Genomic DNA, 27,542 nt, shown 5'->3' with positions numbered 1-27,542 from the left:
TCCCCCTCCAATTTGGCCACTGAACCGAAAAAAATTCAATTGTTCACTCAGCTCTATTCACAATCTGGCCTTTAAGAATTTTAATTTGAAGAGGAGTAATGCACTGAGATCAATCCTGCAAGGTAGTGAGCACCTCTACAGGGGCCTCACAGTATCAGGCCCCATTTCATTATTGGCTATCAAGTGCTTGAAAACAATTATCTGTAGACTTGGCTTGACATGAATATTGGACATAGGGAAGGCCTCACTTCTTGGAAGACAGGCTCAGGGAGGTAAATGATGAGCAGGCTAAAAACACAATGTCTGTGCTAACTAAGGTAGGCAAATGGGTCAGTAAGCTGAGTGACAGAATGTCTGAACTAGCTAAGAAAAGGGGAGAGAACATCCAGGGAACCATTTACAAAGAACAAGTTAATAATGGACAAGTCCAGAATCCAAAGATGAGCAAAAGAGTAAGTCGTGCATGGAAAGTGTGTGGACAGAATATGCAGTACAGGGATTGGTCCCTACAAAGTAACCAAGTCAGTCCCAAAATGTGTGATGCAATGTATAGTAAATGCAATGATCTGTATAAATGTATATAAAGGAAGAGAATTGCTATGTCACTTTGGTTCTGTGATGTATTCTGCATTCACCCCTGCGTTTGAGTCATAAGAACAGCCATACTGAGTCACACCAAATGTTCATCTAGCCCAGTATCTTGTCTTCCAACAGTGGCCAATGCCAGGTTCTTCAGAAGTAATGAACAGAATAGGACAGGTAATCAAGTGATCCACCCTCTGTTGTCCATTCCCAGCTAAGGACACCATCCCTGCCCATCCTGACTAACCGTCATTGATGGACCTATCTTCCATGAATTTATCTAGTTCTCTGGTCCACTCACTGTTGCTTTGCTGTATGACAAAAATAAAAATACCCGAATGATAAAATGTGGAGCTGAACTGAGCGTTTGGGAACCCAAGTAGAAAGAGGTCTCGGGGGGTAGGGGAGGCTCCCAGCACTATCCACTGACTCTGCATGATGAAACTGAGAATCATTATAGAGTTCTGAGGCAATAGTAAATAGGGGCAAATTCAAATCCCAATGGGAGTCTTTCCACTGACTTCTAGTGGGCTTTGAATCAGAGCATAGCAGAACAGAACACCTTTATTTGAGATTCTGGATCTGATCCTTTTCTGACCTACCCCGATGTAACTCTGTTTATCCTGATGTAAGAAGAGAATCAAACACTGACCCTGAGCCCAATCCAGCATTCTTTGCACAATATTGCATTAACTTCCAAGGGAGTTTTGGGTGTGCGAGGACTGCCAGCTTGGGGCCTCTGAAGGATGCACAATATTGCTGAAGAAAAGGACAAAACCTATGAAAGAGGGTTCAAAATGCTGTAGTTTATAACAATGTCATTGTGTAAAAATGTGTTTCATCCAACATAAGAGCTCATGCTTAGAGAATCTTACTTAACAGTTTGCATGAGTACTGAAGGGTTTTGCTCTTGTTTTAAACTATTCCTTTAAGATTCCCGTAATTTGAAAGGTTCAGAGCTCTTACCTTCAATAATACACTGATCTGGGCTAGGAATTTTCTTCCCAATCTCCATGACATATGCTTTCACTTTACTAAGATTTTCCTTTAAGTGCAAGTAGAGCTTATCCTGGTATTCTACAGGATTTTTTATTGTCTCTGTACTTCCTTCATGGCAGTTTTCTTTAACAGATCCTGGCAAATTTTCTGATTCTGTACATTTGATACTTAGGTGTGAAACTGAAGAATTTTCCAGCTGCGATTCTTCAGTGTCTGGACTAAGAGGCAATTTGTCATTTTCTTGGCTAAGATAAATTTCTGTGAAAGAGATGCCAGCTGTTATATCTCCATTGTCCATGTCTTGTCCATTGTCTGAATTCATCCCCTTTGTACGGATTGCATGCAAAGCTAGACTTTTGGACCTGCAATGCAAATAAAGAGAAAGACAAATGGTTTGTGATAGGTAAGATAGGCTACACCATGCTGAAGAATCAGATAACAAGATTTCTGGCCAAATTCTGCTCTGAGTTACATCTGTGCAGCTGCTTTGGTGCAACTCAAAGCAGAATTTGGGCCTAAATATCCTTTTGGTTGGCAAATACAAATAGCTTTTAATAAACCTGTATTTCACAAACAGGTACTCAGAACGCAAATCAAACCACAACTGTAGTAAGCAAAAGAAATCAGACAACAATATCTATGTAGCACAACGTATGTATACTAGAGAATGCACCAGTATAGCTATCACTCATCACTATAATATCTCAGTATCCAGTCTATCAATCACATTATAAAATAATATCATCCAGCAGTGGTTCAAGAAAATCTGGAGTTCTCTCCAAAGTCCTTCAGCTGGGCCACCTTCGCCACAAGCCCCAACATTCAGGAAGTGGTTCTCCACTCTCTTGTGTAATCATTTGCACTAGAGTAAATGAGGTATAAAATGCTACTACTGATGTGAGTGAAGAATTCTGATTTGGCAGCATTTTACATTCACTTTGAACAGTTGTAGATGAGTGCAAAGGTGGAAGGCAATGGAGAATCAAGCCCTCAATGGCATCCTTTCCCACCACTCCTTTCACAATTCGGGAAACTTTAATCCTCAAAGGGGAGCTGGGGAACAGGAAATGCGTACACAACTGGTGAATGTGTCTCTGGAGAGAATTAGGAGAAAAGGGGACATAGGTTCCTTGTTAAACAGAAGAAAGGTGGAAACTATGACAGCCCCAGCAGAGGAGATGTCCAAATTCCCCAAAGGCTCAAGTTATCACCACAGAACGCTAAGTCAGTATGAAATGGGTCATGCTCCACCCATGCAACACTGCAGCATGAGCAGTAAGCATCCCACTAGAATTGATGAGGTCTACATGTCCTAGGGGTACATCCTAGTTGCAAGTTCTTTGGGCTGGCCCTGGTCCCAACACACAATGAGTCTAGGCAGAATCAAGTTTAACTTGACACAAAGTATCAATCCAGAGTAATTGAGGGCATAATCTGACCCAAAATATTGATACAAATATATTACCTAAACTAATGTTAGAGTTGCTATTATTAGTATCCAGAAGAGTTCTTTGAATCTTCATTTCTAGATCAGTAGTTCTCAACCTTTCCAGACTACTGTATCCCTTTCAAGAGGTGGATTTGTCTTGTGTACCACAAATTTCACCTCACTTGCTTAAAAATCAGACATAAAAATACAAACGTGTCACAGCACACTAGTACTGAAAAATTGCTGACTTTCTCATTTTTGCCATATAATTATAAAATAAATTGCAACCCCCCAGATTGAGAAACACTGATATAGTATATATAGCAATTTAAACAAGACATTGTCTGTATGACATTTTAGTTTGCACTGATTTTGCTAGTGTTTTTCATGTAGCCTTTTGTAAAACTAGACAAATATCTAGATGAGTTGATGTACCCCTAGAATACCTCTGCGTACCCTCAGGGATATGCATACTCCTGGTGGAGAACCAATGTTCTAGAGTATTCTGTAAACAAACATGTTTCTCTTCCTTCCCTCTTGTCATGTTAGGGCAGGTTAAATACATAATTTAGAAAGATCTTTTCCAGCTCTGAGACACCTTGACAAGAGATCTGGTTAGAATTAGACTCATGGTGCCCACAGGTATACTATAATTGCACTATTCCCTTAATGTTTGGATAAAGATTTATTGCAAGACTGATATGCATGAAAGCCACTCATGCATTTTACAGAATCATACCTGTTAAATCTCATATCCTTCCTTTCTTCTTTAGAAACCTGGCCTAAACTATATCTACGCACAGAGCCAGGAGTATTGTTGTCAATATTTATTTTTTCCTCAAAAGCCTGTATTTTAACTTGAAGCTTTTCATCCTCTTCATTTTCATTCATAACAGATTTTAAATCATCCAACTGTACAGGAGATCCTGTTTCAACATCATTTTCTGTCCTGAAGAAGAAAAAAATCGGGGGTTTAACATGGTCATGCTTTGCCCAAGATGACACTGACAGTGTCTCTCTTACTTTGAACCACATACTGTATCTGGTAAAATAATTGTGTGTCAGTAGTGAATTTCTTAGAAATTTGATTAATAATATTTGGAAAAAGCTTTCAGCTCAACATCTATGTCAAAAGGATTAGAAACATTAAGTATCTATGACAACACTGGATTAGAAATAGCATGCAGTATATCTGCAAAAGTAAAAACCACGCTTCCTCTTGATATGGCCTCAACCACATTCCCGCCAGCAAACCTCTCAGGGAAATGTTTTTCAGTTGAATTTAGGCCAGTCCTACAAAGCTACTAAACAACCATTTATTACAGCATACTTATAAACCAACAGTAGAGCTCACAGTGGAGCCTGTGAATATTTGTGGTTTTACAAAATTGCACATGTACTTTCTCCTGAATAATTGTACTCTGAGTAAGAAAAACATATTTCAAAAATCAGCTTTGGGAAGAAACTGGTTTAGAGAAAATTTTAGGTAATCCGACTCGTTCTACAAAAGAAAACCCAGAACACTTAAAATGGGCTTATTTAGAAGTCTGTGCAGCTCGAGTTTCTATTTACTAGAACAAAATGGTTAGAAATTTACATTGTCATTAAAATTTTCAGCACAGAGTTGAATAAACTCTGTGCAATAATAAATTTGGATTTAAAGCACCAGTTAGCACGAAGCTTTCACTCTTAAAAACATAGGACCTAATTCTGCCCTCAAACATACCTGTGAACCTCATTGATTTCACAGCACTGATGAAAATGATTGTCCCAATGTTGACACTGTCATATCATTATTGATGAATTTTGTCTGCAGTTGATTTCAGTGGAGTTACACGGGGGTAGCTAAAGGTGGAATAATCTGCACCTGCCAAATTACCCTGGCATGGAGGGAGCCCTTTGAAAGCAGGTCATGAAATCCAATCCTAAATGGATCCATTTTCTAACAGGACCACCTAGAGGATTCAGGGGGCCTGAGGCAAAGCGGGAGAGCTGCGGCCCTTGTACTCACCCGTCGGTGGTCCAGGTCTTCGGCAGCATTTCGGCAGCGAGGGCACCCTTCAGTTGCTCCGCATCTTCAGCAGCACTGGAAGGCCCCCAGCTGCTGAAATGCCAGCTGAAGACCTGGACTTCCGCCGGGCCAGAGCTCACGGGGCCGCTGCGGGGCCCAGGGCAAATTGCCCTACTTGCCCCCCCTCCCCCGGGAGGCCCTGTTTTCTAACCCCCTACCTACCGGGGTCACAGAGGAGCTGCAGCTATTATTCCAGCTCATAGGCTAGTGTAGCAGCAGTGGACAGGTGACACTGCAGCTCTGCAGCCCTTTCAGCAGCTGTGGGGAAGCAGAGGCAGCCCAAGAGAAGCTGCCAGCAACTGGCGCCCTAGCTGAAGCATGCAATCACCCCCCCCCCCCCCCCAACAACCCCAAAGGCAGATCTAGCCTGAGGTTTTTGGTAAACTAGGAAACATTTTGCTCCTTTTTTCCTTTTAATGTCTTTTAAGCATTTTTTTTTTTTAAACAGAGGCTTAATTATTTGGTTTGTCAGGCTGTCCAACCAATGTTTCTGAGATCAGATAAAGCAGAGGCACGAAATTTTCAGAATAGATTTGTACTTAACAGCTAGATGATATTTCAGTCCAATTTCAAATAAAAATGCATTAAAAATGTTAATTATAATTTTTATTATTACAAATCCAAAATCATCCATTACGCTATCCTGCCATTCCCACCACATCCAATATAGAAAGAAATAAGAGAACTCTTCAATGAACTTTAACCTGTCTTTACAAAACACTTTGTACTCTTAAAACATGACTTTTCTTCCTTTAAATTTTGAAAATTCAGTCACTAGTTCTTTTAGATCCAGTTTTCCAGCTATTTCATACTCTATGGACATTGTGGCAAGTCCAACAAGTCTCTCTTGCACCACTGTTGAACGCAGATATGTTTTGTGATAAAGTTCCTCCTCTGCCTTGGTGGATCCTGCGCTTATTGGCGGATTTTGCTAGCCTCAGAGATCTTCCTGTGTTGGATCAGGAGTTAGGAGGTTTAGGAGGGAACCCGGGCCCACACTCTACCCCGGGTTCCAGCCCAGGGCCCTGTGGACTGCAGCTGTCTGGAGTGCCTTCTGGAACAGCTACACAACAGCTACAATTCCCTGGGCTACTTCCCCATGGCATCCTCCCAACACCTTCTTTGTCCTCACCACAGGACCTTCCTCCTGATGTCTGTTAATGCTTGTACTCCTCAGTCCTCCAGCAGCACATCCTCTCACTCCCAGCTCCTTACGCACACCTCACTAACTGGAGTGAGAGCCTTTTTATACCAGGTGTCCTGATTAGACTTAATTACTTCTAGTAACTTCCCAATTGGCTACAGGTGTCCTAATTAGCCTGCCTGCCTTAGTTAGTTCTAGAAAGTTCTTGAGTGTTCTGGAATAGTCCCTGTCATCTTACCCAGGGAAAGGGACTTGCTTAACCTGGAGCTAATGTATCTACCTTCGACTACTCTTGTGTAGACATCTGGCCTGACCCTGTCACAGTTTTCATCAATTTGAACTTTGAGAAGCAGCATTCCCCTCTAACTACAAAAACTGGCAAAGTTAAAAGAATGCATAGAGCTATAAAAATATTGGGAAAACTGTTTGTGAGTTTATTTTCACAAAAAAAACTTCAGTATTTCTTCAGGAGTGGAATGTTTCTTAAGCTGTCTTGAAAAAGCCGGAAGCTCACTACACAAATCTGTAGCATCAATGTCTTTTGAATTTTCATGAGTCAATGCCGACTCCAGTTTTATACAAAATACTCTTATCTGTTTTGCTGTTTTCTTTTGCAAGCTGTGGATATCATATAGAAAGCCAATATTGGCTCTAGTTGCTGAATCTGTTGAAATCTTTCATCAACTGAGTGACTAGCAGTATCAAGGACTGCGAAGTAGAAATTCACTTTGAATCTTCGTTTTGGGTTCTGAATGCGTGTCTCGTCCTTCATATGAAAACTGCTGTTTCTTTTGCCAAATGCGAACTGCCTCTAGTTCAAATTCTGTCAGAAAACTTATTTCTTCAGCAAGCTTGAGAGAATCTACCAGTATTCTTTCAAACCCTTCATCACTTCTGAATTCCTCCAGATTATTTTTAATTTGCTGCAGTTTTTGAATAGCAGAATGTACGTTCAAGTTCTTTTCCTGAAGCTGTTTACTAGTGAGGTTAATCTCAAAAAGGATATTATACCACAAAATGAGTGAAATCACAAATTTGAATTTGGAAAGGAAAGGCCATTTGCAAGAGCTTCTGCATGTGAACATGCCATATTGCCAGATGATCCAGTAAAGGTAGTATCATCAGAAATTTCAATTAGGGCATCATAAATGTTTACAAGTTCATAGTAAAGAGGCTTCAAAGCATCAGTGCGACTCTCCCATCTTGTCTAAGTGGTTTCACAGTTAGAGAATTCACATGGCAAGTCAGAATCTCCCAACGGTGTGTTAAGCCTGAGAAAAACACGTAAACACATTGCACCAGGTCAAAGAAACTGCTTGCCTCCAAACAGCATCTAGCAGCATCATTGACAACCAAATTCAGAGAATGCGCACTGCAAGGAACGAGAAAGGCCCTAGGATTGATTTCCAACATTCTCCTTTGGACACCATTGCCTTTACCCTTCATATTACTCCAATTATCATAGCCTTGGCCATGTATGTTTTCAGTAGATAATGACATTGTTTCAAGCTCTTGTAGAATAGTTTCAGTCATAAATGCTCCAGTCATCTCCTTCAGTGGTACGAAACCCAAAAAATGTTCCTTTATGAGCACTTCAACATTATCTTCATATGCAGACTTTTCCATATCCACAAAATGAATGATCATCATTTGTTCAACATGACTCACATTTGGTGTACAGTCCAGTATTATTGAAAAGTATTTTTCAGAATGGGCAGCTTCTACAATTTTCTTTTTAATGGCATTTGCTAGGATTTGGATCAGTTCATTCTGCATATTTTTTCCTAAGTAATAAACCTGTTTTTCATGATCAGTTATTTTACATAGATGCTCCTTCATGACTGGATCAAACAAAGCGAAGCATTCAACAAATTTTAAAGAGTTTCCATTATCTGGAGTGTATAATTTTTCATTTAAAGAGAAGATATTTCAGGAAGGATCCCTGCTCTTTTGCTTTGTCCTTTTCCTTCTCAGGCTTTTGTTGATGATACTCAGCTCCTGAGGGTTTTCTTTATCCTCTTTCTGCCATGGGACATTTGAATATTGTTATGTATTAACTGTGCTCCTGACTGCAAGCATTATAGCATTAAGGATGGCTGACACACCCACCACATGGCTGGCGATTTAAACCACACTGCAGCTATCCCAACACATATTTTCACTGCTGAAAGGCTCAATGATTAGAAACACACACTCACTTACTTATTAAAACAGTTAGTTACAGCGTTTACATGGAAACAAAATGACCTTTTTCCACGTCATAACCCGACACCGGTTGTTTGGAAAGTAATCCCCTTCCTCACGGTTACCTACTTGGAGTGTGACATCATCACTTTTGTAGTCTATTAAGCGTTAACACTGTTACTTTTCTTTTATGGACCTTATTTATTACATATGAACCAGTTATAACACAGAAAATTCATAATTATACAGCCCAATAATAATGCTAAGGTTTAATAACGCTTAAAGATACTCGTATTTTGGATTTATAATGCTGAAAGATGTAATTCTTTATTCTTTGGCACCAAGAAACACAATTTTCCACAGTATTTGCTCGATTCTTAACCATCTACCTGCAACATGTGTTAAAATGACTGTTTGACATGTATCAACACACGATATCGCTGCTCGACATGAATTTCTGGATATGCACCTTGATGTATATTCGAGTTAGGTGTCACTGGCATTGCAGCTCTTGCCGCTGGTGGATGTGTTTCATTGTGGCTGAGTTATCGCTTATCAAAATGGTGGAGTGGGTCATCTTGACCCTATGTCGCAAATTGGAAAGAAAATTTGCTAAAATATTATTTATTTTTGCAGTAAATAAAAGAGTTGACATATTAATAAATTATCAGAAATATAGAGAAATGAATTATAATTCATATTCTCTCTGTACACACACGGGAATTGAAATAATGACATCTTCGTTATTTTATTTGTGGTTGTGACGTTATTGATATAAACTGGGACCATATAGAACATGGGTTGCAACCAAGGTTCTGTAGTGGCACCAAGTCCTATGTAAAGGGTGTCATATAAGGTGTCTAAGACCAGGTTACGGGTTACTGGTTATGAGTATGCTGTCTGTATGTCTGTATCATTTTTGTAGTTGAAGTTATGAATATTGGCTGTATACTGTCTGTATTTCAAACTTGTGCTGTATTACTGGGAAAGATCCCAGACAAGTTGGTGTCAGCTCAGCTTAGCCTGCTTGATAGCCCATTAAGGACCATAAGCCACACAACTGACCAGAGGAGGCAAATATGCCTTGTGACTCAGCAGGGTGTGCAGAAACTGGCCCATGTGACTCCAGACTCCATTTTTCCTATTCTCCACAGTAGGAACAAAGGAGTGTTCTTACACCTGGAAGAGTCTATATAAGGCAAAAGTCTCGTCCTCATTTTGCTCTTGATCTAACTTTAGATTCACTTCTGAGACATCAGACAGACATTCAGAAACTCCCTTCACAGACACACTGCTTTCTTGAACAGACCAAAAGCTATTACCCATCAAGTTAGACTCCCTCTCTCCCTGGCCATAGCAAAACTGGTTACACACAGAAAACTGCCCAGAGTAATACCACATATTAACACAGTTATAAATTGGATTGTCAAGAGGATACAATTTCTGGTGTTCTTCCCTTGCTTCTTTGATTTGGAGCTGGAGTCTAGCAGTTTCTTGTTGCATCTGTCGAGTTTTCTCCTCTTTTTTATGCAAGTCCAACAAGGGTCTCTCTGTGTCGACCCACTGGTTGAAGGCAAGATATGTTTTGCTGATAAAGTTTACCTCCTCCTGCCTTGCCGTGGAATCCTTGCGTTTATTGCGGAATTTGCAGCTCAGAGATCTTCCATGTAGTCCTTATCAGGAGTTAGGAGGTTTAGGAGAGGAAACCCGGGCCCACACTGCCCCTACCCCGGGTTCAGACAGAGGCCCTTGTGACTTGCAGCTTGGTCTGAGAGTGCCTTCTGGAACAGCTACACAAAACAGCTAACACCTTCCCTGGGCTACTTCCCCATGGCTCCTCCCAGACCCTTCTTTGTCCTCACCACAGACCTTCCTCCTGATGCTTCTGTTTAATGCTATGTACTTCCTCAGTCCTCCAGCAGCAACATCCTCTCCTCCTCCCAGCTTCCTTGCGACACCTCACTAAACTGGTAGTGAGAGTCCTTTTTATAACCAGAGTAGTCCTGATTAGACTTAATTACTTCTAGTATCCCAATTGGCTACAGGTGTCCTATTAGCCTGCCTGCCTTAAGTTAGTTTCTAGATGTTATTGAGTGTTCTAGAATAGTCCTTGTCATCTTACCCAGGGGAAAGGACCTTGTTTAACCTTGGAGCTAATGTTATCTTACCTTCCGAACTTACTCTTGTCTAGAAAATCATGGCCTGCCCTGATCACACGCTTAAGGTTCTCCAATTTGAAACGTCTTAGAGAATGCAGCTTCCCCCTAACACATAACTGTGCAAGTTAAAAAGAATGATAGAAGCTATAAAATATTGGAGAGACAAATGTTTGTAGTTATTTACACCATATCATAAACTTCGTTCTTTCTCTGGAGTGGTAATGTTTCTTAAGCTGTCCCCTTTGCGAAGCTCTGCGCGGAAGACCACTACACTATACTCTTCGTGAGCATCAACTTGTGCTTTAATCAAGAATTTCTGATGAGTTCAATGCCGACTCCAGTTTATACAAAATCACTCTTTATTTTTCTGTTTTTTTTCGCTTGTTTTTTCCTTTTTTTTTTTGCAACAAAAGCGCCTTGGATGGGGGATTCATTATATGAAAGCCCAATATTGGCTTCTAGTTGACGGAATCTGTTTGAAATTTTCATCAACTGAGTTGACCTAGCAGTATTCAAGACTGCGAAGTAGATAATTACACTTTGAATCTTCGCATTTTGGGTCTGAATGCGTGTCTCGTCTTCATATGAAAACTGCTGTTTCTTTTGCAATAGCAACTGCCTTCTAGTTCAATTCTGTCAGAAAACTTATTTCTTCAGCAGCTTGAGAGAATCTACAGTATTCCTTTCAAACCTTCATCACTTCTGGATTCCTCCGATGATTTTAATTTGCTGCAGTTTTTGAATAGCAGAATGCATACGGTTCAAGTTCTTTTCCTGAAGCTGTGTACTAGTGAGGTTAATCTCAAAGATATTTACCACAAATGAGTGAAATCACAATTTGAATTTGGAAAGCCCGAAAGGCCCTTTGCAGGCTTCTGCTAATTTGTGAAACAGGCCATATTGCCAGAATGATCAGTAAGTAGTTTCATCAGAATATGTCAAATATAGGGCATCATCCTACCAGTTACATAGTTCATAGTAAAGAGGCTCAAAGCATCAAGTCGACTCTCCTCATCTTGTCTAAGTGGTTTCACAGTTAGAGGAATTCACATGGCAATAGTCAGCATCTCCAACGGTGTCGTCTGCTCGCCAGAAAAACACGTAAACACATTGCACCAGGTCCAAAGAAACTGCTTGCCTCCAACAGCATCTAGCGAGGGGCCTATCATTGAAAACATAACTTCAGAGAAATGCTGCACTGCACAGAACGAATGCAAGGCCCTAAGGATTGATTCCAACCTTCTCCTCTGGGAAACCATTGCCTTTACGCCGTCTATTACTCGAATTATCATAGCCTTGGGCCATGTTAGTTTCAGTAAGGAATAATGACTTTGTTTCAAGGCTTTGTAGGAATAGTTTCAGTCATAAATTGCTCAGTCATCTCCTTCAGTGGTACGAACCAAAAAATGCTTTTATGAGCACGTTCAACATTATCCTTCATCATGCAGCACTATTTCGCTCAATCCACAAAATGAATTGTCATCATGTCACCATGACTCACATTGAAGTGTACAGTCCAGTATTATGACAACGATCCAATTTTTTTCAGAATGGCAGCTTTTCTACACTTCCTCTTTAATGGCGTTCCTCCCGCTAGGCTTCTGAGTAGTTCTTCTTGCATATTTTTCATATGAGTACTCACCTGTGTCTCGATGATCAGTTATGAATTTACATAGATTGCTCCTTGCATGACTGGATCCCAACAAAGCGAAGCTTTCAACAACTTTAAAGAGTTTCCATGTATCTGGGTGTATAATTTTTCATTTAAAGAGAATGATTGTCAGCCGGCGATCCCTGCTCTTTTGCTTTTGTCCTTTTCTTCTCAGGCAATTTTGTTGATTGATACTCAGCTCCGGGGTTTTCTTTATCCTTTCTCTGCCATGGGAATTTATGAATATTGTATGTATTAACACTGTACCGCTCCTGGACTGCATATAGCATCTATAGCATTAAGGATGGCTGACACACCACACATGGTGGCGATTTAAACCACACTGCAGCTATCCCAAACCCATATTTTCACTGCTGAAAGCTCCAAGATTAGACAAACAACACTCACCTTACTTATGTAAAACAGTTAGTAGTGCCAGCGGTTTCATGGAAACAAAATGACCTTTTCTCCACGTTCTAACCGACACCGGTTGTTGGAAGTAATCCTTCTTCCTCACTGGTTACTACGTTGGAGTGTAGACATCTCACTTTTGTAGTCTATTAGCCGTTAACACTGTTTCTTTCTATGGACCTTATTACATAGTGAACCAGTATATACACAGAAAATCATAAAAATTATACAACCAATTAATAATGCTAAGGTTTATAACGCTTTAAAGATACTTCGTATTTGGGATTAAATATAATGCTAGAAAGTATGTAATTCTTTAACTTCTTTGGCACTCGAAACACAATTTTCCACTAGTATTTGCCTCGATTGCTTAACCATCTACCTGCAACATTGTTAAAAATGTGATCTGTTTGACATCGTTGATGCAACACACGATATCGCTGCTCGACATGAATTTCTGGATATGCACTTGATGTTATATTCAGTTAGGTGTCACTGGCATTGCATCTCTTGGCCGCTGGTGGATGTGTTTTCATTGTGGCTGAGTTATCGTCATTATCAAAATGGTGGAGTGGGTCATCTTGACCTACCTGTCGCACAAATTGGAAAGAAAATTTGCTAAAATATTATTATATTTTTGCAGTAAATAAAAGGGTTGACATACTAATAATTATCAGCGAATATAGAGGAATGAATATTAAATATCATCTTCCTCCCTCTGTACACACACGGGAATTTAAATAAATGACATCTCGTTATTTGCTATTTGTGGTTGTGACAGTTTATTTGGATTATAAAAAAAACTGGGACATATAGAACATGAGTTGCAACAAGGAAGAAAGTTCTGTAGTGGCACCAAGTCCTATGTTAAGCGGTTCATGATAAGGTGTACTAAGGACCAGGTATACGGTGTACTGGTTATGAGTAAATATGCTGTCTGTATGTCTGTATTCATTTTTGTGTTGAGTTATGAGATATGGCTGTATACTAGTTCTGTATTTCAAACTTGTGCTGTATTACATGGGAAAGATCCAGACAAGTGGTGTCGGTCAGCTTAACGCTGCTTGATGGCCATTAAGACCATTAGCTACACAATTGACCATTGAGAGGGGTGAATCCCCTTGTGGACTCCCCAGGCAGGTCCTCGTTGCAAAACTAAGGCCCATGTGACTGCAGACTCCCCTTTGCTGTAACTTTCCACAGGTAGGAACCAAGGAGTGTTCTTACACCTGGAAAAGCCTATATAAGGCGGAGGCCTCATCTCCATCCTTGTTCTTTCAATCCTCTTCTTACTTGGAGGACTTTGCTCAAACTTGAAGCTCTACACAAGGACTGATTGACCCTCCCAGAGGGGATGTTACTCAGAGATTTGCTTTGAACTGCAGTTTATTCCATCACTGCTTACAAGCCTGAACTAAGGAACTGTTGCCCATTACTGGATTAATGATTCCATTTAAGCCAATTCTAGCCTCTCATCTCTAGTCTTTTTCTATTTATGAATTAACCCATTTAGATTTTAGCATTCTAAAGTCATTGCAACAGCGTCGTATTTGCTGCGTAAGATCTAGATTTGTATATTGACCTGGGATCCTGGGCTTGGTCCTTTGGATCGAGCGAACCTTTTTCTTTTACTGGAGTGTTGGTTTTCATAACCTTTCATCCCCAGGACGGGTGGTGCTGGTGGTGATACTGGGAGACTGGAGTGTCTAAGGAAATTGCTTGTGTGACTTGTGGTTAGCCAGTGGGGTGAAACTGAAGTCATTTTTGTCTGGCTGGTTTGGTTTGCCGTAGAGGTGGAAAAACCCCAGCCTTGGGCTGTGACTGCCCTGTTTAAGCAATTGGTCCTGATTTGGCACTCTCAGTTGGGTCCCGCCAGAACTGCATCGTCACAGTGGTTTTTTTCATCTTCTTCATTTTTTTTCTTTTTTTTTTTGAATTTGATTTTTTCTTCAAATTTGGTGCCTCATCTAACAAGGCACCCTCGGTGACCGCCTAGTTCACCTACATGGATGGGCCGCCACTGTGGGGAAGGATTTCATTCATCCAAACAGGGGATATTTGCCTAAAGTCTGATTTCTTAGACCAAAATTTTCAAACCTCAGTGCTAGGCACTTAGATCCATACTGAAGATTTAAGTGCCTTGAAGCCTGATCTTCAAAGATACTGTACACTGGCAGCTCTTATTGCCTGCAATAAGAGCCGAGGGTACACAGAACCCCTGAATATCAGGCCACTTTTTACAAAAGCCAAAATATGGAATTAGGTGCATACCTACAGCCACTGTAGTTTGAACATTTTGAGCTTTGTTTTTATGCATCAGTGAGGGAACTGAATTTATTAATAATAATTATGTTTACTACAGCAGTGCCTAAGGGCCAACCAAGAATGGGAGCCCATTGTACAAACCCAGAGTAGTAGATGGTCCTTTCCCTGAAGAGGTTACAATCTGAATAGACCAGACAGACATAAGGTGAGGGAAGGGGTAGACCACACGAGCAAAGTGAACTGTGTGATGGCAGCAAGTGGTATGTTAGTTGCATTGGGGTAGGGGGGAACGTTCGTTCTTAGGTGGGGATAAGCTGAAAAGGGAAGGAAAGGGAGGTAAAGGGGAGAGGCCAGGGGAGAAGAAGGTAAAATCAGACTGGTGTGCAGTGAAGCAGAGGTCAAAAGATTGTGAGGGAAGTGGGAGGGTTGGAGCAAACAGCGCATCAGCACAGGATGAAGGAAATTCAGTCAACATCATAGGAAGTTCTCTGAATACTCAGTGTTCCCTTCCTTGACCACTCCTGTTCTTACCAGCTGGAGTCTGTGGCTGGCTCATCTCTGCAGTTTTTCTCCCCAAAGCCTGATGGGCGGGGGGAAAGGAAGGTCATAGCAGTCCTAGAGAGAGAGGGTATGAGGGAGAGTGTCTCCCCTGAACAGTTCTGGGTGCAGGGAGTGAATTTCACCCTTAATGAACAGAGTGCTACAGCTAAACCATTACAATGTCTTCAAAGATATGGATATCACTACTATTCTGATGCATCCGACAATGTGGGTATTCACCCACGAAAGCTTATGCTCCAATACGTCTGTTAGTCTATAAGGTGCCACAGGACTCTTTGTCGCTTACTACTATTCTGGAATACTCTTAGGTGTATCTTGTGAATAGTCGGTATGTGCCCTTGCTGTTATTTTGTTATAACCAAGTTTCCCGCCTTCTTTTTTGGTGTGAGGCTGCCAACAGGTCACAAAATTATCGAGACAACAAAATCATGGGGGCAGTATGCACCATAATTCACAGAGGGATGAGTTACCACATTTTACAGGGTCAAAACATACCTATGCCATACTTTAGCTTCTTATGTGTAATATTTATAGATTTCTTAATAACAATCAGAACCCAACCGCAGGGTTAAAGAGTGGCATGTCAGTATTTTTAACTCTATTCACACATTTAAACATTATATCATAATGTGATTTTTTTATGACCTCTTTTATTTTAAATGAGTGTCCAAGTGGATAAATTATTAAATGCAAAACTGCTAGGTTTATGGAATGTCATAGATGAGAGTTAAAATGCAATGTTGCCAAATATAGCAGAATCTTGCTAATTCACATTCATGACTGGAAGGCCTATTGAGAATTTCCAAATATTGCAAATTATTGCTTATGAAAACAAACATATTTAACAGAAGCAACCAAGGAAACTGAATCACTAAACATAAATTTTTCATTTGTTTTGATACAGGCAGTTTAGTTTTTTAATGTAGGCAACAGCTCCTGATATAGTAATAAATGTTCTGGAGACTATTTTGTAAAAGTAATGAAGTCTCAGCAATAAGGAACCTCACTAGAGATTTGGCTATCAAATCTTTGCAGAGATGTAGGAGAAGACTTAATCTCACCTACTGTTATCTCTCTAATATGTGTATCAATACTATGCCCATTACCATGTCAACTATGTGCTAATAAAATTATATATAGCAAATCCCCTGTACATTGGGATTTTGGAGTGGGGTATTTGATGGAGCAATCAGGTTTGTGGATTAGAGGAATGTGAACTAACAAGGCTCTACAGAATTCTGAAATAAGAGCTGACTGAATAAACTGAGTTTGGTTTGTTTTCACCTCTTCCCACTTGGAACATAATCCAAAGCCCACTGAACTCAATGGGAGTCTTTCCATTGGCTTGAATGGACACTGGATCATGCTCTCAAAGGAAATGTTATCATAGTGTTTCTTTCAGGGAAACATTTGGTTCTATTTGTCAGATGTAAACCAACAGTGACTTTGTTCAAAACATGGTTCACTATAACTCAGAAGTCCACAAATCAATAGCCTGGCTCAAACTCAACTAGCCTGCCAATACCAGGCTCCTGGGACTTTCAGGATAGCTGGTACTAGTCTTAATCGACAAAACAAAATACTCATCTCTTGGAATATCCTTGGGGGGCAGGCTTTATTATCTCTCTTCTGTAAGCCCAGGCTCACTGCAGTAACAATGTGACCTTTTGACATGAAGTCATTCTTAACAAGCAGGAAAGATGTAACCAACATGAAATACTTCACTGAGCCTACATACTGTGCATGGCTGGAAGACCAGTGGGCTGTTTTTCTGGCTCCTCCAATCAAACAACAACAAAATTAACAATTGTATAAAATCTTGGCAAAATTATTGAATACATTATTGACACTGCTGGAGTTGGCCCTACTTACTCCAGAGCTGAATTTGGCCCAGCCTGTTCTCAGAAAAAAAGAGATGTAGAAATATCCAAGGAAGTATATAGAACATGTTTGCAGGAAGATTATGGTGGCACCATATTCTTTATTACTGAATTACTTTTCAACTCTGTATGGTGAGGTATCAAAATATTATACAGGTCACCAGATGATCATAAGAAGAATATTTTTATTTCTATACACCCTCCTCAACCAGGTGCTGAGAAAGTGATGCAGCACAATCCACATACCTTTCTAAAAACACACGAAGGGTGGGATTTTCAAAAGCATACCATGCTGGCCTACCTCTGCTCCTGCTGCAGTTACATGGGAGGATCAGGTTCTACTACCAAGGCTCACCAAGCAGAGGTAGAATCTCTAAAAGACAAGTTGTATGTAAGCCATAGAACATTTGGGTTGGAAGGGACCTCAGGAGATCATCTACTCCAACCCCCTGCTCAAAGCAGGACCAATCCCCAACTAAATCCCCAAATGGCCCCCTCAAGGATTGAACTCACAACCTAGGTTTAGCAGGCTAATGCTCAAATCACTGAGCTATTCCTCCCCTGCATAGGTAAGTATCAGAGCAATGCTCAAGGATATTGAATAGAGTCAGGGTCTACAGCCTTAAAAGCTTCAAAAAGACTGTGTCATCTTACTATCACTCCACCTTAGTGTGGTTAATGTAAAGACATTCTGTAACTGGGCAGGCATAACCTGTTAATGATTTCTCAAATAATTCTGAACAAGCTGTGAGCAATGGAGATGTTCTGCTGTAAGTGCTGCTGCATGTCTTGCTAAGGGAGAATTACTAGAATCAAACTTTATTGTCACTAGAACATGAGCTGTATCCAGTCAAACTTCGTGACCCATATTGTTTCCAAAGCTGACAGCAATGTCACCCTACAGTCCCATATCATCAGATGAATTTCTTAAATACAGCTACAATCCTTTACACCATAACAAAAGTTGCTTTAAAGATGCATAAACAGAAGAGGAAATGAAAGGCATGTGAATTGTAAATGACACCATATGCCAGACTTCACTTCTCCTATTAAAAGAAGAAATAATTTCATCCAGCCACGATATAAAAATAAACAACAAAGAACAGTCTGGCTTGCACGCTTACTTTGTTGTTCCCAGGAATGGTGGTTGGGAAGCTTCATTAGATCCTGTATTTTTTTTTTTTAAATTGACCATGACAGAATTCTAAGTTGGATCAGCAGACATTAACATTCCACGTTCACTTTTAAAAGTTACCTCTGGGGGGAATGACTTGCCTCTTTGTGATAGTAGGTGGCAATGCTAATAGACCATCACATGATTTTAATGATACTCTCCATCAAATGCATGTAAAATTCCCCATGTCAAACAATTTCAAGACCACAATTACTTAGCAGAAATCAGTTTTTCCTTATGGAAACATACAATTCCAAAAGGAACAGGTTATTGTTCATGCACACAGACGAAAAATCTATTTCTCTTTCACAGCACAAATACGCTGAATTGTTACTCTTGTTTAAGAAAAATTTTCTACAATTAAGTAGTTACAGTAGCTCTGGAGCTACTGGGTATATTTCCATGTTCAGGGCCTGATTCTGATCTCACTTACACTAGTACAAATCAATGGTAAATCCAGAGAAGTCAGTGGAGTTATACTGTGTAAAGTACTTTAACTCTGTTCCTAATTTTTGGTCTACGTTTCTTCTTGCCCCTCATCTATCTGATGTTGTCCTTGGCTAAGCCTCTGAAATATAAAACCAGGGAATAACGTACGATTTTTAGAGTTCTGCATTCGATTAAGATCTTTGTTTTAGTCTATGATCTCTTACAGCTATGTTTTTAAAGGGGTGTCAACTCAGCCTCCAATTTGACACCTACAATTGTGTAAGGCATAGCACAAAGAACTCCAGGTGCATATGGCAATGTTTATGGCCTGATCCACAGCCCAGTGAAGTCAAGGGGACTTCAGTGGAAAGTGGACCAATCCCTGGGACAGCTAATTGTGACTGAGTGTGCATGCAGTCAAGGAGCTAGTTGTTTACATATTTTCAGAAACAGACGTTCTTTTATTCTAAAATGAGGCCCTCGCTGAGCATTTACACATTGCAGCCTGATTGTTCATTATCCTTTTATTTGTTTATTTATTATTATCCTATTCCTTTATTGTTATTTATTCTCTACATTGTGGACTGAAGGCCAAATTCTGCCCTAAATTGAAAAGGATTAAATCCTCAGCAACTCCACTGCAGCCCTATGGCAACTTTGTGATTTGCCCTGGATTTGCATTGGTGTAACATAGTGTTTGGCCCTGAGTCCAAATGGTCACTTTTGAAAAGTTAAAACTTTGTGTTTTCAATTGCTTATATGCTCCAGTGAGGGTCAAACACACATACACAAGCAAATATTAGAAAAGCAATATATGTCTCTTGCTCTCTCTCACATGCTCTCCGCAGGGGTTTCTTCTCCTCAGCAAAAGTTCTTTCAATTTAGAATTTTGTGGGAAAAGATTGGAAAATATTTCATTGAAATTTTAATGAAAAATGTCTCCTACTTTTCAGCCAGTTGTACCAGACATGGGATAGAATAGAGTAGAGTAGAGTAGGGATATCATAAAATTTCAGTGAGTGGAATACCTTTGAGCCTTCCTGTTATTACTAACATATCAAGTGAACAAGCATGGTCTAGATCAATAATTATTAAACTCTGCTATCAGACTGTTTGTGAAGCCTACCCTCCTTATACTACTTCATTATAATTCCCATAATAAAAATGACAACAGGCATTATCATTCCCCTTTAGTTACTCTTGGACTAGTTTCCAACACGTGCATTTTATGTCACATGGACTTACTTTCTGTTTCCAGTTATATTCTCTAGTGACTTTAATAAACTGTTTATAAGAGTGAGCACCAAGACTTTTAAAGGTGTTTAGGTGTTGCTAAACTCAGCACTGCAATGCCCGAGGATCCTAAAACTCATTTTCAAAAGCAATTTAGGCACTTAGGAGCCTACATCCCATCAATGTCAATGAGATTTAGGCTCCTAAGTGATTAAATCACTTTTGAAAATGAGTCTTAGGATCCTCAATCAGTTAGGCATTGCAACACTGAGCACAGCAGCAACCCCTAAATACCTTTACAAATCTGGGCCTCAGATCTATTTTTTGACCAAGCATTTTCTCAGCAGGTGAGTTGTATAAATTTCTCACAGCTTTCCTTAAAAATAATTCAGTTCCATGGGGGGTCTTCTCTTTTTTACTATTTAACTCTCTCCAGAATGTCAATTAATTGTTTCTTGAATGACCCCAACATTTTGGCTTCCACTCATTATCATGCCTCCAAGGCCATTCCTCACATTTATGAGCTTGAAGACATCTGTGTTGAATTTTATCATAGAAGTAGTTTCCCTTTCTGTCCACTTGACCTGTCACATACCACGTAACGGTATTTATACAGCTCTCAGTAAAAATAGCAACTAGTGTATCTTTGCTGTAAACTACACTAAATATCTTTTGAACTATCCACTGTGGGACAAATACTGGAACTCTCAAAGTTTCTTACGAGGTGCATTAGAAAGAGGTTGGTAGTGCTGGTGGTGCAGGGTTAGAAAACCTTATTTGAAAACACTTTCTACCTATTTATTTTGTCCATTTGGCAAATACTAACTTGCAGGGAAAGGGGCAATTTCAGTAACTGTTCCTGTAGGCTTTTCAGTTTATCTTTTGGACTAAACTCAGTTGATAAAACATACTACCTCACTTTTAGCCTGAACTTTTAGTTAAATGAATTTTGGTTACATTCTCTGGCAGGGCCAGATTAAGGCATAGGCATTTAAGATTTGCACCTAGAGCCTCAGCTCCTGGAGTCATGTGATTACATCAGACACTTAGCTTTCTTTATTTTTTAAAAAAATGTCGTCTTCATGATTACTAAGGACAACTTGAAAATGCAACGCAAATGTCACAAATACAGTGATGTCTGCCTCAGTCTGAAACAATTGCTCTAAGAGGTGGGAACTGCCCCATGCATCTCAATGGGATATTTACTCTAAGACCTACTACTCTGGGGTAACCTGATAACACCACGCAAGCAGAGGGCTCTGTGGGGCAGGAAGTCAAGGGGCCCCCAAACCCAAGCAAATATAGCTAAACCGCTGGGGTAAATACTAGAAGAACCCCTTGTTGCCACCACCATCTCTTTAGCAAAAAGAATGAACTTCTGTTGCCACTCCTGGTATGTGTGTGTGAGGGGAGGGGACGACGAGGGGCCCCACACCAGTCTCTCCGTCTGTTTGGAGACAAGAGAGCTCCCTGCCACCACCTCTTTGAATGAGGGCAGGGCTAAGACACAGAGCTTTGTGCCATGTCTGTGCCTCTGGCCCCAGGTTACCTGGGATTGCACTGTCCCTCTTCACAGTGTTCCGGGTTCCCCAACCCCAGTGGATCAATAAGAAGCTATAAGCAACTTCTCCATAGTTAACCAGCAGGCTTCATAGGCCCTGCTCCAGTTCTCCAAAGTCAGCTGGCTTCAAAGGCTGCACTCTGAGCCCCCAGAACCAGAGCATAGGGAAAATAAGGCCAACTGGCTTCGGAGACTGGCTTGATTTAAAGGGTCTGTGCCACATTCACCCTGCCCTGTCCCTGGAGGATTCCAGCCAGCAGGTCATGAAGAAACAGAGCACTAATGGTTATTCATTACTGGGTTCTAGGTTTCGGGGACTCAAAGAACAGACTTAGGATCTAGAGGTGAAATCCTGACTTCACTGAAGTCATTGGCAAAACCCCCATTGATTTCAGTGGAGGTAGGATTTCACCCCTAGATGTCAGGAGTGAGATCCCTTAAAATCAGGTGAGGTGATAAGCAGGTTTTGAGGATTGCACATGAAGTTGAGGGGACCCAGAGCACAGACTTCAGAACCTGCTGGGCAGCTCCCCCCACCCTGTGTTCTGGAGGCTTGAGACCTCCCAGCAGTCAGGTCTGCCCCCTAGTGCTTTAGTAGTGTTATTGTAGCTATGTTTGTTCCGTTTAAACCCAAAAAGACAAAAAAAATCCAGTTCTTTAACTTTGGGAGGCAACCTGACCAGAAGATTGGTCAGTAATGCTGTTGGAAGCATATGGTAAGAATTTTACCTTAAACTAAGCTTAGTTTGTAAAGTTTTAGAGTAGGAAGCATTTTATCTTTATTTTTCTTATAACCATTTCTGATTTTAATGCCTTAATACTTGTACTCACTTAAAACCTATTTCTTTGTAGCTAAATAAACCTTTTTTTGTTCCTTAATCAAAATTAATCCAGTGTTGTGAACTGTGTGAGTAACTCCATTTAAGATGGCAAGTTGTTGTAAATTATTCCCTTACGGGGACAATGGACCTTTGTTATGTGAACTGTCCAGGAGAGGGTTGGACAGTGTAATACAGAATACACATTTCTGGAGGGAAAATCTGTGTCTGGGAGTGGGTTGGGGTTACCCTGCATGTGGTAACTGAGGTTGGTAGAAGCCAGAGTGTGACTAGAGCATGCTGGCAGGCTACAGCTATACACAGACACTCAGAGTGTGATGGAAGGCTGTGAGCAGCGCAGGTGGGAGCTACAGCAGCAAGGCATTGTAAGGCACTCAAGGTTCAGGGCAGGAGTTACACAGCCCCTCTCTGGTGTGGATTACACCCCAAAAGGTCATAGGGAGCCAATATCTTTTCCTGGACCAACTTCTGTTGATGAAAGAGACACACTTTTGAGCTAAGATTGTGACTAGCCCTGCAAGGCCTCATATTGTCCACCAGTTGCCATGATAAGATGGGAGATGTTATGAGAGAACTCTATGTTTGTACAGAAGTGAAGCGTTACTAGCTAAGGTGCCAATAGAAGGCATTCATCAATATGTAGCATAGTTTCTGTGTTTTGTAGGACAGATCAAACTTCCTGGTGTCCACTGCAAATATCTCCCTTTGTGGCGCTCTTTACATCAGCTCTTCACATGGTGCAGGGGTCACATGCTCTCTGAATCAAGGGCTGTGAGACAAGGGCTAACAGCAATAGAGATGTATTTATTAATCAAGTGATCTTCTTAGCTACTCTCCCTAAGTAAGGGTGAGGAGGAATGAGGGAAGAGTTATGGAGTTGCCCCACCCCCGCACCAGTGAAGCTAAGATGGCACATATCAGCCTCCCTGACTGATTTCAGCCGAGCTCTGGGAATGGAGTTACTGCTATTGCCTAGAAAAAACTAGCAGTAGTTGTTTCTGATTTGATTTCTCTATGATGGAAAGGTGAGGGACAGTACTGTAGGTCATGTTTTGTGCTTTAAATCCTTCCTAGTGTCCCTTTCATCAAAGTACACGAAATGGGGAGCACTACTCTCAGTCTGTGAGCCACAACTGAACAGAAGATGTTTAGCTGGTTTATTGTTTTTTTATTTTGAAAGCTGGACATATCAAATCATGTAAAACAGTCTAACAACTGTGCAGAGTTAGTCACTTGGCCATTTAAAAAAATTGCTGGATGGATCAAATTATGTAAAATATTTTTTTTTGCTTTCACTGAGAGTATAAGAATGGCCTCACTGGATCAATCCAATGGTCCATGTAGCCCAGTATCCTGTCTTCTGACAGTGGCAAATACCAGGTGCTTGAGAGGGAATGAACAGAACAGGACAATTATTGAGTGATGCATCTCATATTGTCCACTTCCAGCTTCTGGCAGTCAGTGGTTAGGAACAACCAGAGCATGGGGTTGCATCCCTGACCATCTTAGCTAATAGCCATTGATGGACCTATCTTCCATGAATTTATCTAATTCTTTTTTGAACCCTGTTATAGTTTTGGCCTTCACAACATCCCCGGCAATGAGTTCCACAGATTGACTGTGTGTTGTGGGAAGAACTACTTCATTTGTTTGTTTTAAACCTCTGCCTGTTAATTTCATTGGGTGAGCCCTGGGTCTTGTGTTTTGTGAAGGAGTAAATAAAACTTCCTTATTCACTTTCTTCATACCCGTCATGATTTTATAGACCTCTATCATATCCTGAGATGTTTCCTGAGATGACCATATTAGTATGAGATACTATGATCCGTGTCAAGTATCAGAGGGGTAGCTGTGTTAGTCTGGATCTGTAAAAGCAGCAAAGAATCCTGTGGCACCTTATAGACTAACAGACATTTTGGAGCATGAGCTGTCATGGGTGAATACCCACTTCGTCAGATGTATGTAGTGGAAATTTCCAGGGGCAGGTGTATATATATGCAGGCAAGCTAGAGATAATGAGGTTAGTTCAATCAGGGAGGATGAGGCCCTGTTCTAGCAGTTGAGGTGTGAAAACCAAGGGAGGAGAAACTGGTTTTGTAGTTGGCAAGCCATTCACAGTCTTTGTTTAATCCTGAGCTGATGGTGTCAAATTTGGCAGATGACTGAAGCTCAGCAGTTCTCTTTGAAGTCTGGTCCTGAAGTTTTTTGCTGCAGGATGGCCACCTTAAGGTATTGCTTAGTGTGCAGGAGTTGAAGAGTTGTTTCTCCTACAGGTTTTGTTATATAGGCATAGCGGTCGGTAGTTTTCGGATACAGGTGTGGTGTTATGTGACCATCACTTTTTGCACCGTGGTGTCTAGGAATTGACCTCCGTGTAGATTGGTCCAGCTGAGGTTGATGGTGGGTGAAGCTGTTGAAATCGTGGTGGAATTTTCCAGTCTCTCCATGGGTCCAGATGATGAAGATGTCATCAATGTAGTGTGGTAGAGAATCAAATATTAGGAATGGCAATATAGGAGAAGGAACAAATACCTTAGAAAAAGGAGTGCCCAAACACTGAGCAACATATAAGTGTATAAGCGGATCAATATTTGGTATTGCTGTAATGGTCCTAAAGAATATTTTGTTACTCCTCCCTTACTGCTGTATGGTTGACTGGTTCTTCATGTTTGATTGGGAATCACAAAGTAGAGTGGGGAAAGCTCTACTAAATCTGCTCCAGCCCTTTGCCAACTTCAGATTGTTCATATTCTTCAGTGTTTTGCTCAACCAATATAACTGATTCAAATGACGTGGCGTCCAGCACTTCCCTAGTGAAATTATTCCACCCTTTAAAAGACCTTGATGTCTCCTATTCTGTAATTGTTATTAGTCCTTTAACCATTTAACTGCTTTTCAGCCCTTCTGATGGTGGCAATCCTCCTCTCACCATGGTGGCATCTCTCTCTCACCATATTGGTGTATTTGGGGCTGCAAAATAGAATAGATACTGTACCACCCCTGCTTCCTAGAGTCATAGGTTTTAAGGCCAGAAGGGACCTTTCTGATTATCTAGTCGGACCTCCTGCATAACATAGGCTATAGAATTTGCCAAATCATTTGGTCATAATTCAAAATGATCTGGACAAATTGGAGAAAAGTTCTGAGGTAAACCAGATGAAGTTTAATAAAGACAAATGCAAAGTGCTCCACCTAGGAAGGAACAATCATTTTCACACATACAGAATGGGAAGAGACTGTCTAGGAAGGAGTATGGCAGAAAAGGATCTAGGGGTATAGTGGACCACAAGCTAAATATGAGTCAACAGTGTGATGCTGTTGCAAAAAGCAAACGTGATTCTGGGATGCATTAACAAGTGTGTTGTGAGCAAGACACGAGAAGTCATTCTTCGGCTCTACCCTGCACTGGTTAGGCCTCAGCTGGAGTATTGTGTCCAGTTCTGGCACTGCATTTCAAGAAAGATGTGGAGAAATTGGAGAGGGTCCAGAGACGGGCAACAAGAATGATTAAGGTCTGAGAACTGACCTAGAAAGGAAGGCTGAAAGAATTGGCTTGTTTAGTTTCAAAAAGAGAAGACTGAGAGGGACATGATAGCAGTTTTCAGGTATCTAAAAGATGTCATCAGGAGGAGAGAGAACTTGTTCACCTTGCCTCAATTGATAGTAACAAGAAGCAATGGGCTTAAACTGCAGCAAGGGAGATTTAGGTTGGACATTAGGAAAAAGTTCCTAACTGTCAGAGTAGTTAAACACTGGAATAAATTGCCTAGGGAGGTTGTGGAATCTCCATCTCTGGATATATTTAAGAGTGGGTTAGATAAATGTCTATCAGGGATGGTCTAGACCGTACTTGTTCTTGCCATGAGGGCAGGGGACTGGACTCGATGTCCTCTCGAGGTCTCTTCCAGTCCTAGAGTCTATGAATCTATAAGTGCTTTCTGCACTAAGCCCTGTTTGAACTAGAGCAGGCCTTCTAGAATGGCATCCAATTTTGATACTAAATTGATTGAAAGTCAGTTTAGAGACAGCAGCCTACAGTGATGGTAGAAGACATTTGATATACTGATTTTACTGAAGTTCCCTGCAGGTACTTGTATGTTAGCTCATTATTAATTGAGTACATTTAGCATAATTGTATACTCTTGTCACTTCTCACAGCGTGACAAATGTCTCCACTTATCCAGATATAAGATTAATACAGAAATTGGTTTTACCTGCTTCCTAATGTGGGGTCGTTTTCCAGTTGTCGGATAAGAAGCTTGGCTATGGCAGTGAAACTGTTACTCATACGGTAGATATCTCTGCTCTGGTTGCCCAGAATATTTGAGAAGGTGTCAGTGATGTTCTTAATCTCCAGCAGAAGAATATGGTGAAACGAGTGCTCCATGTTGGCCAGCTGATTTACCAAATAGATCAGACACATCCTGGCTCTCTCCTATCCATTAAGAGAAGATAAATCATTTTAAAATGAATGCTTTTAATATTTGCTTAAAACTAAAGCCCACTGTGTGTATCTTACTGAGAAAAGCACAAAGGCAATGTTCACTGGTTGTTTCCTGGATTACTAAGAAAAGGACAATTGCATCAACTAGTGACATTTTTACATACAGTTAGTTCTATTCTATATTATCTATGCTGGCCTGACACCAATACACTTGACCTACAATTTACAGCTGTAGAGAAAGACTGGAAGGACAAATTCCTGAAGGCATTGTCTTCAGAGTGGCAGCCTGGCCCAGAGGGTAGGGCATCGGAATAGGAATCAGGAGATATGGGTTCTATCGCTGAATTTGCCACTGGTCTGCTGTGTGAACTTAGGAAGATCTGTTTACCTTTCTCTCCTGTGTTTCCCCTCCCACTTGTTGTTCGTTATGCTGTAACATCTTCAGGGCAGGAATTACTTCTCATGATGGGCCTGGTTTTCATTTACACTAAAGCCTCTCTGGCAGCATAAAGGTTGATACCTTCTT

General features: G+C 40.7%; 1 protein-coding gene across 3 annotated transcripts in view; it reads right to left on the bottom strand.

Moving 5' to 3' along the window:
• Positions 1-27,542, bottom strand: part of VEPH1 (ventricular zone expressed PH domain containing 1) — a 175,518-nt gene that overhangs the window by 64,739 nt on the left and 83,237 nt on the right. For all 3 annotated transcript variants that reach the window (XM_032805515.2, XM_032805514.2, XM_032805516.1), the window contains exons 7-9: positions 26,787-27,007; positions 3,750-3,959; positions 1,549-1,943 (exon numbers count right to left, since the gene is read on the bottom strand). In XM_032805515.2, coding sequence (XP_032661406.1) covers positions 1,549-1,943; positions 3,750-3,959; positions 26,787-27,007 — 826 coding nt within the window. The remainder of the gene's footprint in view (positions 1-1,548; positions 1,944-3,749; positions 3,960-26,786; positions 27,008-27,542) is intronic.

Source organism: Chelonoidis abingdonii, chromosome 8 (genome assembly GCF_003597395.2).
Source record: "Chelonoidis abingdonii isolate Lonesome George chromosome 8, CheloAbing_2.0, whole genome shotgun sequence".
Classification (NCBI taxonomy): domain Eukaryota; kingdom Metazoa; phylum Chordata; order Testudines; family Testudinidae; genus Chelonoidis; species Chelonoidis abingdonii.
Note: the sequence above shows the minus strand (reverse complement) of the source record. Positions and strands in the feature narration are given on the sequence as shown.